At 38.2% G+C, this 14,044-nt stretch overlaps 1 protein-coding gene across 1 annotated transcript in view; it reads left to right on the top strand.

Annotated features, from left to right (window-relative positions):
- LAMA4 (laminin subunit alpha 4) overlaps nt 1–14,044 on the top strand; it is a 156,132-nt gene that overhangs the window by 56,463 nt on the left and 85,625 nt on the right. The window contains exons 6-11 of the mRNA XM_066607137.1: nt 669–769; nt 4,024–4,204; nt 7,811–7,903; nt 9,550–9,701; nt 10,486–10,596; nt 11,926–12,037. Coding sequence (XP_066463234.1) covers nt 669–769; nt 4,024–4,204; nt 7,811–7,903; nt 9,550–9,701; nt 10,486–10,596; nt 11,926–12,037 — 750 coding nt within the window. The remainder of the gene's footprint in view (nt 1–668; nt 770–4,023; nt 4,205–7,810; nt 7,904–9,549; nt 9,702–10,485; nt 10,597–11,925; nt 12,038–14,044) is intronic.

Raw genomic sequence — 14,044 nt, 5'->3', positions numbered from 1 at the left:
ACTCACTGCAGGGGGGTGGTATAGGGCTGGAACGTCACAGGAGGAAGTTGTAATGCCTTCCATGTCTTTCTATTGGCCAGAAAAGCGCGCAAATGTCTCAGAGATGAAAGTGAAAGTAACTCGAACATCGCGTGGTACTCGTCTCGAGTAACGAGTATCTCGAACACCCTAATACTCGAACGAGCATCAAGCTAGGACGAGTACGCTCGCTCATCTCTAATCAAATACAATAATTTTCTTTACTTGCAAGAAAAGTTCAAATCACAGCAAAAGAGTGTTAGCCAAAAAAAAAAAACTCTGTATGGGGAAGGGGGGTTCTGAAGTGACATTTTTAGTTCATTTCAATTGATAGTCTGCTTACTTTATATTATCACTTTTATGAGCAGGAAAAAATCCCCTGACAACTGCTTTAAACAGAATGAACGTTTATCTTTATCTTCTGACATGTAACTAAGAACTCTCAAGAAATAGCATCAGTGCAGGTTTATGAGCTAAGCCTCCCAATGATCACTAGAGGGGACCATGACTCTTATGGCTTAAAAGATGAATAAAGGTAGACATAAATAATGGGCCCATTTATAATAATAAAAGTCTAGAGTATATTAACATTTGAGTACATGATGTACTACAGACAAAATTATATTCATCAATCTATCTTGCCATTTCAGAATGCAAGTGTTCTAAGTGCGGTACCGAATTCTGCAATGACTTAACAGGGAAATGTCACTGCAAACCAGGTGTCACTGGAATTGACTGTGATCATTGTCAAGTGAGTACTGATTTACATTTTTCCTGGAGCAACCAAATATTAACCACTTCCCATCTCATGGCATAAATAAGGGAATCTGAAGTGTAAAATGCTGTACATATAGGACATGTAAATGGCACTTGTACACCTGGGCATCTCCTAATGGAATTCACCACAATCAAATCGATTAGATCTTGTTCCCACAAATGTGGAAAAGTTCAGTTCTAGGAGGGTTGATGGGCTGCTTTGGCCACCAGAGGCCTGATGCTTTCATCCAGTGGCCTCATGTGGCGCAGAGTGTTAAGGCAACAGTATGCAATCCTAAGTTCTCACTCACGACCTGAAGGTTGCGAGTTTAATGGTTCAGGTAGCTGGCTCAAGGTTGATTCAGCCTTCCGAGGTCAGTAAAATGAGTACCCAGCTTGCTGGGGTTTAATAGATAAATTACCTGAAAGCGCTGCGGAATATGTTGGCGCTATAAAAAATAACAAATTCCCCCTTCTCCTACACTGCAGTGCAAAAGTATTGCAGTGTATTTTCTGAGTGATCATAGGATCGCAGGTCGAAATGAAAGCAGTCAAAAAAACCATTTGACCACTTTTCCATTTCTTTCTTTTTGAAAAACAAAATTAATATAAACGTATGTTTGCTATCTCTGCATCTATAATGACTAGTACACTACATTGAAGACAGTATTTGCCCCAAACAGCAAACACTATAAAAAAAAAAATCAGAGCCAAAATGCTTTTCTGTTCATTTTGCCTCCCAAAAACGCAATAAAAGTTATTAAAAACATCTTATATATCCCAAAATGGATTGAATAAAAACTACAGCTTGCCACACAAAAAACAAGCTCTAACAGAGCTCTGTCTATGGAAAAATAAAAAGTTATTGGTCTTTGAATGAAGGGATGCAAAAAAAAAATTTAAATGAACAGGGGTTTTATTGTACAGAAGCGGAAAAAATTTAAAAAGTGTGTATATATATATATATATATATATATATATATATATATATATATATATATATATAGTTTTAGTATCTTCATAACTGTACTGACCCAGAGAAAAATTTTATCATTTCATTTCAGAATTGATCTCCCCAAAAAACTAATACTGAATAAGCCCTCATACAACAACTATGTCAATGGAAAAATTGAAAAGTTACAACTTTTGAAAAAGTGGAAATGAAAGTCCCCAAAAATCATTGCACCCTTAACTACCAAACTAGGCCTTAACCCTTTGCAATCCAATTTTGGATTCAGGGTTTCCTAGGGGTGTTTCTCTTTCTGTCACTATACACAGACGGCATCTGCTGGCTACAGCCAGTACTGCAGTATGTGACATGCCAGAGAGGCGCCCAACAACAGAGCGGCCAGTAATATACAGAAAGAATACCCTCTCGGATGTCTTCCAACATCAGAGCTGTACAGCCTTCAATCAGAATGTCTTCAGATGTCAGACAGTGGATTGGAAAGGGTTAAAGTTTTAAACATTTCATATTTAATAAAATCCCCTAAATGACACATATAAAAGTATATCATTACTAAAGGGTTTTGAAGTCTTACATGCAGTTTAATGGAGGTGTCTTCTTAACTATTCATAGTTGATAATCATACGGTCAGTGCTTTTAGTAATACAATATTATTCCTAGATCCGATTTTAGTAAACCAACACATATTTCAGAGAATATTGCACAAAGAATGTATCTAAAACAACCCTTTTTTATTCGGCGCTTGGTTCTGGACTTTAATCCCAGCCAATCGTAAAAAGATATCACAAGAAAAGTGTGAAATAAAAAATAAAAACATGCTGTGAATGTTCCCCAGAGGTCTTGTATGACATCATGGGGGCCATAGATGTTTAAGAAATAGTTACAAAAATAAGTTTCAAAAATGACTAAATAAAATAAAAATATATAATCTCAGATTATAGGGCCATATGTGCCCTGTAATCTGAGATTATATAGATTGTATGTCAAAACATCCAAAACAAAATGAGGAACTCTTCCTATACTTGATTTTAGTGTAAGCATACTAATTTTAAAAATAAACAACTATCAATTAAAAAAATATATTTGTTAGCTTTTTACCCCTAATAAAACTAAAAAAAGATGGACAATAATTCAGTGAAAAAGGATCTAAAAAAGTAACCCTATATGTCATGGAAAAAAAAAGATAATTTTGATAGCTGTTGAAAAAAAAACGTGTGCAGTAAAACCACTACATGGGTAATAATAACCCTAAAAAGTGTCTGATCCTTTTGAACCAGAACATCCTGGTTCTATAGGGGTTAAATAAGCACATTTATGAACAGGAAAAAATCCCCATCTTTATCTTCTGACATGTAACTGGGAAATCTCAGGAAATAGCATCAGTGCAGGTTTATGAGCTAAGCCTCCCAATGATTACTAGAAGGGACCATGACTTATGGCTCAGTGACAAGTTAGAAGATGGATAAAGTAGATAAAGGCAGACATAATGTACTGAATTGTTATACTATTGCTACAGTATACTGGACAATTTCATACAGAAAGCTAGCTCAAATCCACAGACAATCCAAGGAATAACTATATCTAATGAATTATTGTGCAGAGCATTCAAATAAATACAACAGATTCCCTCTCCCTGCGGTCACCTGAAGCCATATAGGGGCAGGAAGATGATCACAGATCTTCCTGCTCTCCCTGCATGTTGCCAGCATATTGCATTGGGCCCATCCTCTGCTCTTTACACAGGCCGAAGTGAGGGCTACAAGTGCAGCTCCCACTTCAAGCAGTTCTAGCTTAGGCTTGATGGTGTCTGGAGCCACAATCTTATTTTGATAGTATAATATGAAAATAAGGTTGTGGCTTCTGCAAATAAATGTTATTTGTATGATGAAAAGTTATAACATTTTCTGTATATTTACAATATCTGTAATCGGTGCAGTTGTCCAATGACCAGGACAGATATTTATATACTAAAGGTAACTAAAAAAGGTTCATATTGAATGAAGCAAAGATTTTGGAACATTGAGGAATTGATACAGAAAGTATATTTAAAAATTGCATTACTTTTGATTATACAAAGAATAACATATTTTCAGAAACTGTAATACACCTTTAAGATAAAGTTTCCTTCGTTCTTGATACAGTATTTACTATGTACTTCCTTTCACATGAATGGCATAAGGTAATATATGTTAATAGCAGTGGATTGTGTGTTTCCTTGCCTAATTTGCACTATGTGCCACTAAGTCATTGCACTGTAATCATGTTACTCTGTTATTTCCTAGATTGGGTACTATGGCTATGAGAGTTGTTCGGGATGTCAGAAGTGTGAGTGCAGTCCCGCCTCCTTGGATAACAACTGTGACCCTGTAACTCAACAGTGTAGATGTAGACTCGGCACAGGCGGTCTCAAATGTGAAAGATGCAAGTCTGGATACTGGAATTATGGGCCATTTGGCTGTCAGAGTAAGTGCTTTCAAAATATTGTGTGCATACAGTTATGTCTGTAATAAAAATCTGAATTGGTCTTGTAAATAGATCTCATCCCAAATATTACATGAATAGGTATCTATATACTTGTTTCAGAGCCAATTTTAACAAGCAATACAATCAAAGCAAAAACAAATCCCATTCAGATTTAAAGGGTAATTTTTTGTATTTATTTCTTTGTTGAACAAGAGAGCAAACAATTTGTGATATATATACATTTAACCCCTTAATGACAGAACTTTTTTGCTTTTTTCTATTTTGTTTTTTCCTCCCGCTTTTAAAAAATCGTAACTCCTTTATTTATCCATCGACATCCATGCTGCATAAAAGATGAAGATCATCGCTCATCATGCAGTTTAAACAGCTGTGTTGTCTCCATGGAGTGGGCAGGGAAGCGAGAGGAGTGAAATTTCTTGCACTGCCCCGCCCGCACCCCTGCTGCCCGCTCCATGAGCTAGCCAGTACTACTAGCTCCCGTGCAGGAGCATGGGACCGAGGAGACACAGGGACGAGTGTCGGGCATCGTTTGCCCAACACTCGTCCAGTGTAAATGGGCCTTATAAGGGTTAAAACCTGGAGAAGAACAAGCAAACTCTAATACAAAAGTGAGGTTGTGAAAGATAGGTTCATGCCACGGATCATACACCATGACAAGACAGGGCACAGCAACAGGATACATGGAGGTTATACTGCTTCAGAAAGATTTCAAAGCAGACTGGGGATTCAAGATAGGCTATTCTAGCTCTTTTCAAAAAGCACTTAGAAACTAGCAACATTGAGGACCATAAACGGATTGGTTGGGCAAGGAATCATAGTGCAGCAAATGAAAGATACATCATGCTAAGAAGATGTCGAAAAGTGCCATCAGCTCAGAACCAGTGGGACCCAAGGTCAACATCTACTGTTAGAAGAAATCTGGACAGAATTAGTCTTCATTGAAGAATGGCGGCTAAGAAGCCATACCTTCAACATAGAAATAAGGCCAAGTGACTGAACTATGCACGAAAACATAGGAACTGAGGTGCAAAAACGTTGTAGCAGGTACTCTGGACTAATGAGTTAAAAGTATAAATATTTGGCTGTAACCGAAGGCAGTTCTTCATCAAAGGGCTGGAGAGCGGTATAATAATAAGTGTCTGCAGCCAACAGTAAAACATGGTGGAGTTTGGGGCCGTGTTTTAGTAAATGGAGTTAGGGATTTTGTCAAGATTAATCGTGACTTCGGTGCTGAGAAATACAGGCAGATACTTATCAATCATGAAATAGCATCAGGGAGGCATCTGATTAACTCCAAATTTATTCTGCAGCAGCACAATAACCCCAAATATACACCCAATGTCATTAAGAACTATCTTCAGCATAAAGAAGAACAAGGAATCCTGGAAGTGATGATTTGGCCCCACAGAGCCCTGATCTCAACATCATCCAGTCTGTCTGGGATTACAAGAAGAGACAGAAGGATTTGAGCAAGCTACATCCACAGAAGATCTGTGGTTAGTTCTCCAAGATGTCTGGACAACCTCCCTGCTGAGTACCTTCAAAAACTCTGCGTAATCGTAGAAGAATTGATGCTGTTTTGAAGGCAAAAGGTGGTCACACCAAATAACAATTTGATGCAGATTCCTCTTTTTGCTCATTCACTTTGCATTTTTTTAATTGACAAATAAATAAACTATTAACACTTCTATTTTTGAAGGAATTATTACTTTGCAGCATTTTTTCCACACCTGCCTAAAACTTTTGCACAGTACTGTGTGGGTGTAGATGAATGGTCATTCAAATTTATAGGACAAGGCTGCAATATTCTGATTGGCCACTGTAAAAAGTATGCCATTCTGAGTATGAGTGAATGGCTTCCAAGACCGATATAAACACTGAAGAGGCCACAGAGATTTCCATTATGACATGTCCCCTACAAACAGATGATCAGTGGGTGCTGACAGCTGAACCCCCAACAATCAGATATAGATGGCCTATCTTGAGGAAAGGCCATCAATTTTTAAAATTTAGATTACCTTGTTAATTCATGGGATCACCACCTCTTGGATAAGATGGTTGACACATGTGGAATTTCATCCCACACATCAATTTTAGTTCAAACTGGCCTTAGCCAGTTCTTTTTTACTTTCATGAAGAAACATAAATCACATTACACTAATACAACATAAAATCAAATCATAGGCTATCTGACTACTCACTATCAGGCTCTAGGACTACTACCCAGAACCTCACAACAAAGATTGTCCATAACATCACTCGTGACTCCCAGGCTGGTAATGACTATGTTCCCCAGACTGCAAGCACCATGTAAACATTCTACACCTTATTTTAGGAGATCGCCTAGCTGGCTTCCAATAAGGATAATTAGACAGGCAGAGACACAGACCATTTGGGTGGATAGTGTGGAAATCCACCTCTCGTTCTCTATCCACTTCAGCAACCAGGACCTATTACCGGGTTTTAGACCCAACCAATTTCAGAGAAATGCTTCTCTCCTTGGTTGCCTGAAAGGTAAATTAAGAGCTGCCATATTACAAGACAATAAACAATAGATCCCAGGAACCTCTCTACAGAGTGCTTGCAGTTAGTTCCTCACAAGCAGACCCATAGTCTCATGACACTTTTACGCGAGACGACTGTCCCAGCGATAATCTCTCCTGTGCGGGCAGGCTGGAGATCTTTTCTGGCCACCTGATTCCATTCACAGTAAACAGACCTTTGTTCAGCTATGATCGACGTTTACATAGGCAGATCATCATTTGATTTTTAAGCCTGCACGATCCAAACATCAAATTCATTATTGTTTGTTCTTCAGATCATGGAGCCATTTACACTGAACGATTATCATTCAGATTCCCATGATCCAGCAAGAATCTGAATAATCATTCAATGTAAAAAGGCCCTAAAAAGGAGTTGTTAAGGCAGAAGTATAGGGGCTGCTGTGGTTGCACCTTGGCCCTACTGCATTTACCCTTTCTAATAAAATTTTGGATTCAGGGTTTCCTAAAAGGCTTTCTCTTTTTGCTGCTATACAATGGTGCCATCTCTTGGCTGAAGCCAGTGTGTGTGCACTAGAGAGGCTTCGACAGCGGAGTGGCTGGCAATAGATGGTAAAAATACTCTGTCGAACATCTTCTGACATTAGAGCTGTACAAGCTTCAATCAGAATGTAGGAAGACGTCAGACAGTGGGTTGGAAAGGGTTAATATTAGTAACAATAATGTTAAATTCTTACATGAGTAGCAAAATGCATCAACTATTTAAATCTGGATGAAGACATGTTAAAATAAAGTGCCGTTCAGTAAGTTCAAGTCATAAAGGTTGGAAAAGTTTTAACATACTCTATATAATAAATGGCAGGAGAAAACTCCTTTGCATTGTCTTGTGACAGCCCATATCCGGTGCTGATTTACAGTGTACCATGCAAGCATTTTAATGTAATACTGAAGTCAATATATGAAATGTTTCTGTACTAGACATATGTTGTACATTATTTATAATCCTAAAAATGTGTACTCTTTCCTCTGAAATGATCATGTGCTTATTGTGGGTACAAGTAACACTTTTTTCCTGGATATGTAGAATGCAACTGTGGCGGCGGACCATGTAACAACAAAACCGGAGAGTGTCTGTTAGAAGACCCTGATTCCCCAAGTGGATCCGATTGTTCATTCAGTAAGTCTTCAACTGAATACCAATAAGATAGAAGTATTTTAACAAAAAGGGATCTGTCATCATTATCACAGTAGTGAAGAATTCTTTTTACTCATGGGGATAATTATTTAGACCTCATAGTTGAAATTACAGTCAACAGTCTGAATTATCTGAGATTTGAAAAATAGTAGAAAAAAGAAGGGGATGGAGCAACACCCAGAAGGCAAAGTCCGAGATCTTCGTAGAGAATTTTTTCTTTTCAGGGAAGGAGATGGGGACTATAATAGAGTTTTTGACAGATACAGTCAATCTAAAACATTACAGCCTTTGAAGGAGGACGTAAATACTAGCCAGCATGAGTTAAAAAGTGAGTGTAGGCGCTTCCTAAAGAGCAGGACAATGAGCTCTCCCTCTCATGAATTGGGTTTTAAATGGGTGAAACAGGTGGTAGAGGGAGACACTCACTTTCCCACCTGTTTCTGCAATGTAAAACCCCGGTCAAGAGAGGAGAGCCCATTGCTCCTCTCTTCCTAAAACGCACATTAGAGCGCTAGATGTGTATTTCCAGCAAAATACTTACGAAGCCCTGAAACGCATTTATATATGATGGTTTTGAAATAAAAAAGATGACTTGAGCTAAAAGTCACCCAACGTCTCCTGCTTCTCTTTAGGAAGGTTGCACATACACCCATTTTTTAACTGATTTATCTGAAAAGAGGAAGAACTATGCAGTTATACACCTCCCAATGGAAACTGTAAAAGCAAAATTCCAACATTTTAATCTTTGCTGACATGGAGCATATTGAATAAAAGACAGTTAAAGTGCAGTTTATATATCAACTATGTAAAAAATGCAACATATATTTAATTATATAAATGATGTTTATTAATTATTTATTTGGATCATTGTAGTCCAAATGTCCCAAATTAAAGGGAAAGAGGTTTTCTTTCATTATATCTAAAACTTTATCTTCATTTGCATTGTAGTTGATTTTATTGCTCCCTGTAAGCAACTATTTCAGGCTGAAGAACTGCTTAAGGCTGCCTGTCCATGAGCGTTGCGGTAGCCGCCGCCCAGGAGCAGGAGTCGGCAGACAGATCTCCATTGTCAGCCTATCTGACAGATGGCTGACCGTGGAGAATCATGGCAAATCGCAATGATTCTCCGCTCGTGGACAGGGGGGAAGCGCTCTCCATAGCAACGCTATGGAGACCTTTCCTTGCATTCCCCGCAGCTGGATTATCGCCGGGGGTAATGCAATGAAAACCCGCCCGTGGACAGGCAGACTAATATTGCTTTTTAATGGGATTACTGAAAAGAAGTCCAGAAAATAGTCTTCCCCCATGACTACTGCTTTATGTAATCTAATACATTTACATGTAAAGTAATAAATGATCGCATAGTCTGCTAGAAAGTGAACCACTGTTTTGCACAATTCTTCGCTTTAAGTGGTCTTGAAGGAGGAATCTTTCTCTAAGATGTCTCTATACCATAATAGCTTACATGGGCCAAGTTTGTCCAATTGGGACAACCCTTTTAAGGTTTTAAACAAGTTAAATGTACTTGTAAAAGTACCAGAAATCAAGGTGGAATATGTGAAATTTTATAATACAGGAAATCTAGTCAGATGCAGTATACATTGTAAACTGTTCTCCTGCTTTTCTAGATTGTGATAAATGTATCTGGGACCTGATCGATGACCTCCGGCTCAGCACCTTGCTTGTTAATAAAACTAAGTCAACAATATTGAGTATATCGACTGGAGTTGCAGTTAACAGAGTTCTTGGCAACATTAATTCCTCTGTCCTCCTTCTTCAGGTATAGAATTTTTTTTCCTTTTGAAACAGAATTCTAGTACTATACCAGGTCAAAGTTTTATACTAAAATGTGCTTACAGCTATATGTGAATGCAGTGGAGGTCACTTGCATATTTTCAAAAAGTGAACAGGCCGAGGGTGCACAATTAAAGTGACCCTCCAGTCCTGGAGAAACAAAGATGGCCGCACTGCTACTCTGACTACCAGATACACGCTGTACATTGGTATGCATCAGTAGTTCCATAACATGGAACACTGCATGGTGCTGTGACTGGCCAGTGCTGCTCACCTGGTCAATCAAAGCAAGTGTAGTCCTTATACTATTAATGCATACTAATGCACAGTGTTCATCAGGCAGCCAGATGTTGGTGTGGTCATCTTTGTTTCTGGACCGGAGGGTTGCTTTAAGAAAAAGGTACATAAACTAGTAACAAGTATTGGTAATGTGAGTGTTACAGTTAGCAACCCATCTACATTTAACTACTTGAGGGTCATCTTACACGAGCTGAGAAACAAGTCATTGTAACTTGTAATCATTGTGATTGGGCAATAAAACATTCAGTTGAACATTTATGCCTGATAATCAGCCCATGTAAAAGGTGCTTTGTCCGTCTTTGAAAATCCCATTGAGGAATTGTAACTGAATAGATTGGATCCCCTTTTTAAGACCTTCATCTATTTGCCATAGTAGACACCGTTCTAACATAAAGAGATTGTCCGAAGTGACTTAATATATGTGCTGTTATACTACTACTTCTGATTATTCTTTTGTTTATTATATAAAGGAGAAACTAGTACAGAAGAAAAACCAATCGTTCTATGAAGATCTTCAGATTGACAATGTTGAAACTGAAGGAGATATTCTTCAGGGAGAAGTCAATAAGCTTGCAGAGAAGGTTAGTTCACAGTGTGTTTGTTGAGGATGCAAGTTTAGCATTATGAAAGCATTTGTTGCAATGTTATACTGTTAGACCAGTGACCACCAGTGTATTCCATTCACATTTATGCATTGGGAGTATGAAGGAGTGTCCCAGCCTGACCATAGATATCTTGACTTGAATTCCAAGCATAATCTATGATATTCAGCGTTCCGGTCAGGAGAACTATAGTCAATGCAAGAACACATGTCCATATTATGGAAGCTTAACCCTTTCCAATCCACTGTCTGACGTCTAAAGACATTATGATTTAAGACTGTACAGCTCTTATGTTGGAAGACGTCCGTTGAGGTTCTCTTACTGTATATTGACAGCCTCTTTTGTGTCGGAGCCTATCCAACGTGTCACCTCATCCAGTACTGGCTTTAGCCAGCATATAGCGCCGTTGTATAATGGCAGAAAAAGAGTAAGCGCCCTAGGTAAACCAGGATACAAATTGGATTGGAAAGGGTTAAATGCAACCAGAATACATTGGTGTTCTCTGGCCTTAGCAGCAGATTGAGAAAGACAATTTTATGTCCTTGACACTTGCTGTAATATGCTTATTTCTCCTAAAATAGAATTCAGAAATGGCCAGTTGTACAAATGTTCCTTTTTGGTCAATACTGAAGTCCTCACAATTTAACTTATCACTAAGGGGCATGGAAATTGAGGGTGAAGCATTAGCACTTCTAACTTACATAAGATTGTTAAAATAGACATCGTCTGCTTGCAGCAAACTGTGTATTATGTCCGGTAGATGAGATCCTATGTGGCTTGCCACTTCTAGCAATAAATACAAAAGAATATCCAGATATAGGAAAAAGGATCAGCATCTAGCTAAGTATGGCAGCAATAAACTTTAATTACTAGTTATTTTATTCCTTCATGTTCTTCTACAATTGCAAATCATTTGTGATACATTTTATATGCTGAATTGTATCTTGCTGCAATACGATATACACAATGGCCAATTCAGCACTTGGTCTGGTGACAACAAATCTAATCTGAACATACAGTTTTCCGGACTTTGATGATGGAAAGGATTCGTTTTCCTGCCTTGTTTCGATAAACCTGACCAGAATGGTGCAGTTCCACTACAATCCATCATTCTCATTTATGCAATATCGTTATATAAATATTATTAGGAAAATGACATATTTCTGTTGTTCTTGGATTGAATCCATAGAAACTTGGTTCCATATATGAGCAGATAACAGTCAGCTGTGCATGGAATGTGCTGCAAAGCAGTTCACATCCACATGGAATATAACACTGAGAACTTTTGTTGGCATTGGCTATTTGTAGGGAAATCTAGCAGAGATAAAAGGCCAGAGAATACACAGGGAAACCATGGAAACGCTGGACCGTGCAAAGAAGACTGCAGAAGAAATTAGTGATATAGAAGATGGCGTCCAAGGTAAACAACAAATTACTATTAGCTCGGTTAAAATTTTTCCTGTTACATATTTATTATTAAAATGAACAGGAGATGGTCTTTTTTTTAAAATATACTATACTAGCTGATATACCCGGCTTCGCCCGAGTTAATTTGGTACTGGTGTTTATCTGGTGTTCACACGGAAATCTTATGAAGTCGTGGTTACTTTAGAGATGCTGAGGAAAAAGATATGTTCACCATTTTGCATAGTTCTCTGTGTTACCCAGAAACACCACGTGGAGGTAACCATGCAACGTTTCCTTTATATAAAATGACATCAGGAAGTGAGAGAAATAGATTCCATACGTAAAATGTGGACGCTAATTCTTTTGCGCTTAGAATTGAACAATCGAGGTGGGACCCATTAGCTTTTCCTATTTATGACATAATCAATGCTCGTGCCAAATTTCATGTTTCTATGACACCGGAAAGTGAGAAAATTACATTCCGTACGTAAAATTTGGACGCTAATTATTTTGCGCTAGAATTGAATATTCGAGTTGGGACCCATTAACTTTTCCTATTTATGACATAATCAATGCTCGTGCCAAATTTCACGTTTCTATGGCACCGGAAAGTGAAGAAATTACATTCCGTACGTAAAATTTGGACGCTAATTCTTTTGCGCATAGAATTGAATAATCGGGTTGGGACCCATTAGCTTTTCCTATTTATGACATAATCAATGCCCGTGCCAAATTTAAAGTTTCTATGTGAGAAAATTACATTTCGTACGTAAAATTTGGACGCTAATTCTTTTGCGCATAGAATTGAATAATGGAGTTGGGACCCATTAGCTTTTTCTATTTATGACATAATCAATGCTCGTGCCAAATTTCACGTTTCTATGACACCAGAAAGTGAGAAAAATACATTCCATACGTAAAATTTGGACGCTAATTCTTTTGCGCATAGAATTGAATAATCGAGTTGGGACCCGTTAGTTTTTCCTATTTATGACATATTCAATGCCCGTGCCAAATTTTAAGTTTCCATGTGAGAAAATTACATTCCGTACGTAAAATTTGGACGCTAATTCTTTTGCGCATAGAATTGAATAATCGAGTTGGGAGTTAGCTTTTCCTTTTTATGACATAATCAATGCTCTTGCCAAATTTCACGTTTCTATGACACCGGAAAGTGAAAGAATTAGATTCCGTACGTAAAATTTGGATGCTAATTCGTTTGCGCATAGAATTGAATAATCGAGTTGGGACCCATTAACTTTTCCTATTTATGACATATCCAATGCCCGTGCCAAGTTTTAAGTTTCTATGACATTGGGAAGTGAGAGATTTAGATTATGTACGTTAAATTTCGACGCCAATTCTTTTGCGCTAGAATTGAATAATCGAGTTGGGACCCAATTACTTTTCCTATTTTGGAGATAATCTATGCTCGTGCCAAAATTCATGTTTCTATGATATCGGGAAGTTGGAGAACTTTTGGTGAGTCAGTCAGTCAGTGAGTCAGTCAGTGAGTCAGTCAGTCAGTGAGTCAGTCAGTCAGTCAGTGAGTCAGTGAGGGCTTTCAGCTTTATATATATAGATTAATTCTCCTACTCAAACAGTCCAAATTCAGAACAATCTGTGTTTTCAGAGATACATATCCACCCAACATTTATGCCTTAAGTGGAGCAAATGGCTGGAGTTACCGTCCCCAGTGAGCCCGGAATTTGTGGCACCATAAGGGTCCTCACGTGCCAAATCAACTGCATCAGTGATAGGAAGATCTTCACATTCCTGCACGCTGAGGCTTGTGCTTCCACGACTGATGGTTAAAACCCCCTAGTTCAGACCCGCTTGTTTGCAAACAGGGGAACAGAGTGCAACACTGCAACTTCAAATTCACAGGAGGCACTTTATTTATATACTCAGAAGAGGCAATAAAAGATAAACATAAAACAAACCTAGAATGTGGCACATCAAACACCTCACTTGGCCCAGGGGTTTGCTTGTCAGCTTCTTCTGGGGCAACTTGGAGCAT

The sequence above is a fragment of the Eleutherodactylus coqui genome, chromosome 1, assembly GCF_035609145.1.
Source record: "Eleutherodactylus coqui strain aEleCoq1 chromosome 1, aEleCoq1.hap1, whole genome shotgun sequence".
NCBI lineage: Eukaryota > Metazoa > Chordata > Amphibia > Anura > Eleutherodactylidae > Eleutherodactylus > Eleutherodactylus coqui.
This window is presented reverse-complemented; position numbering and strand designations above follow the sequence as displayed.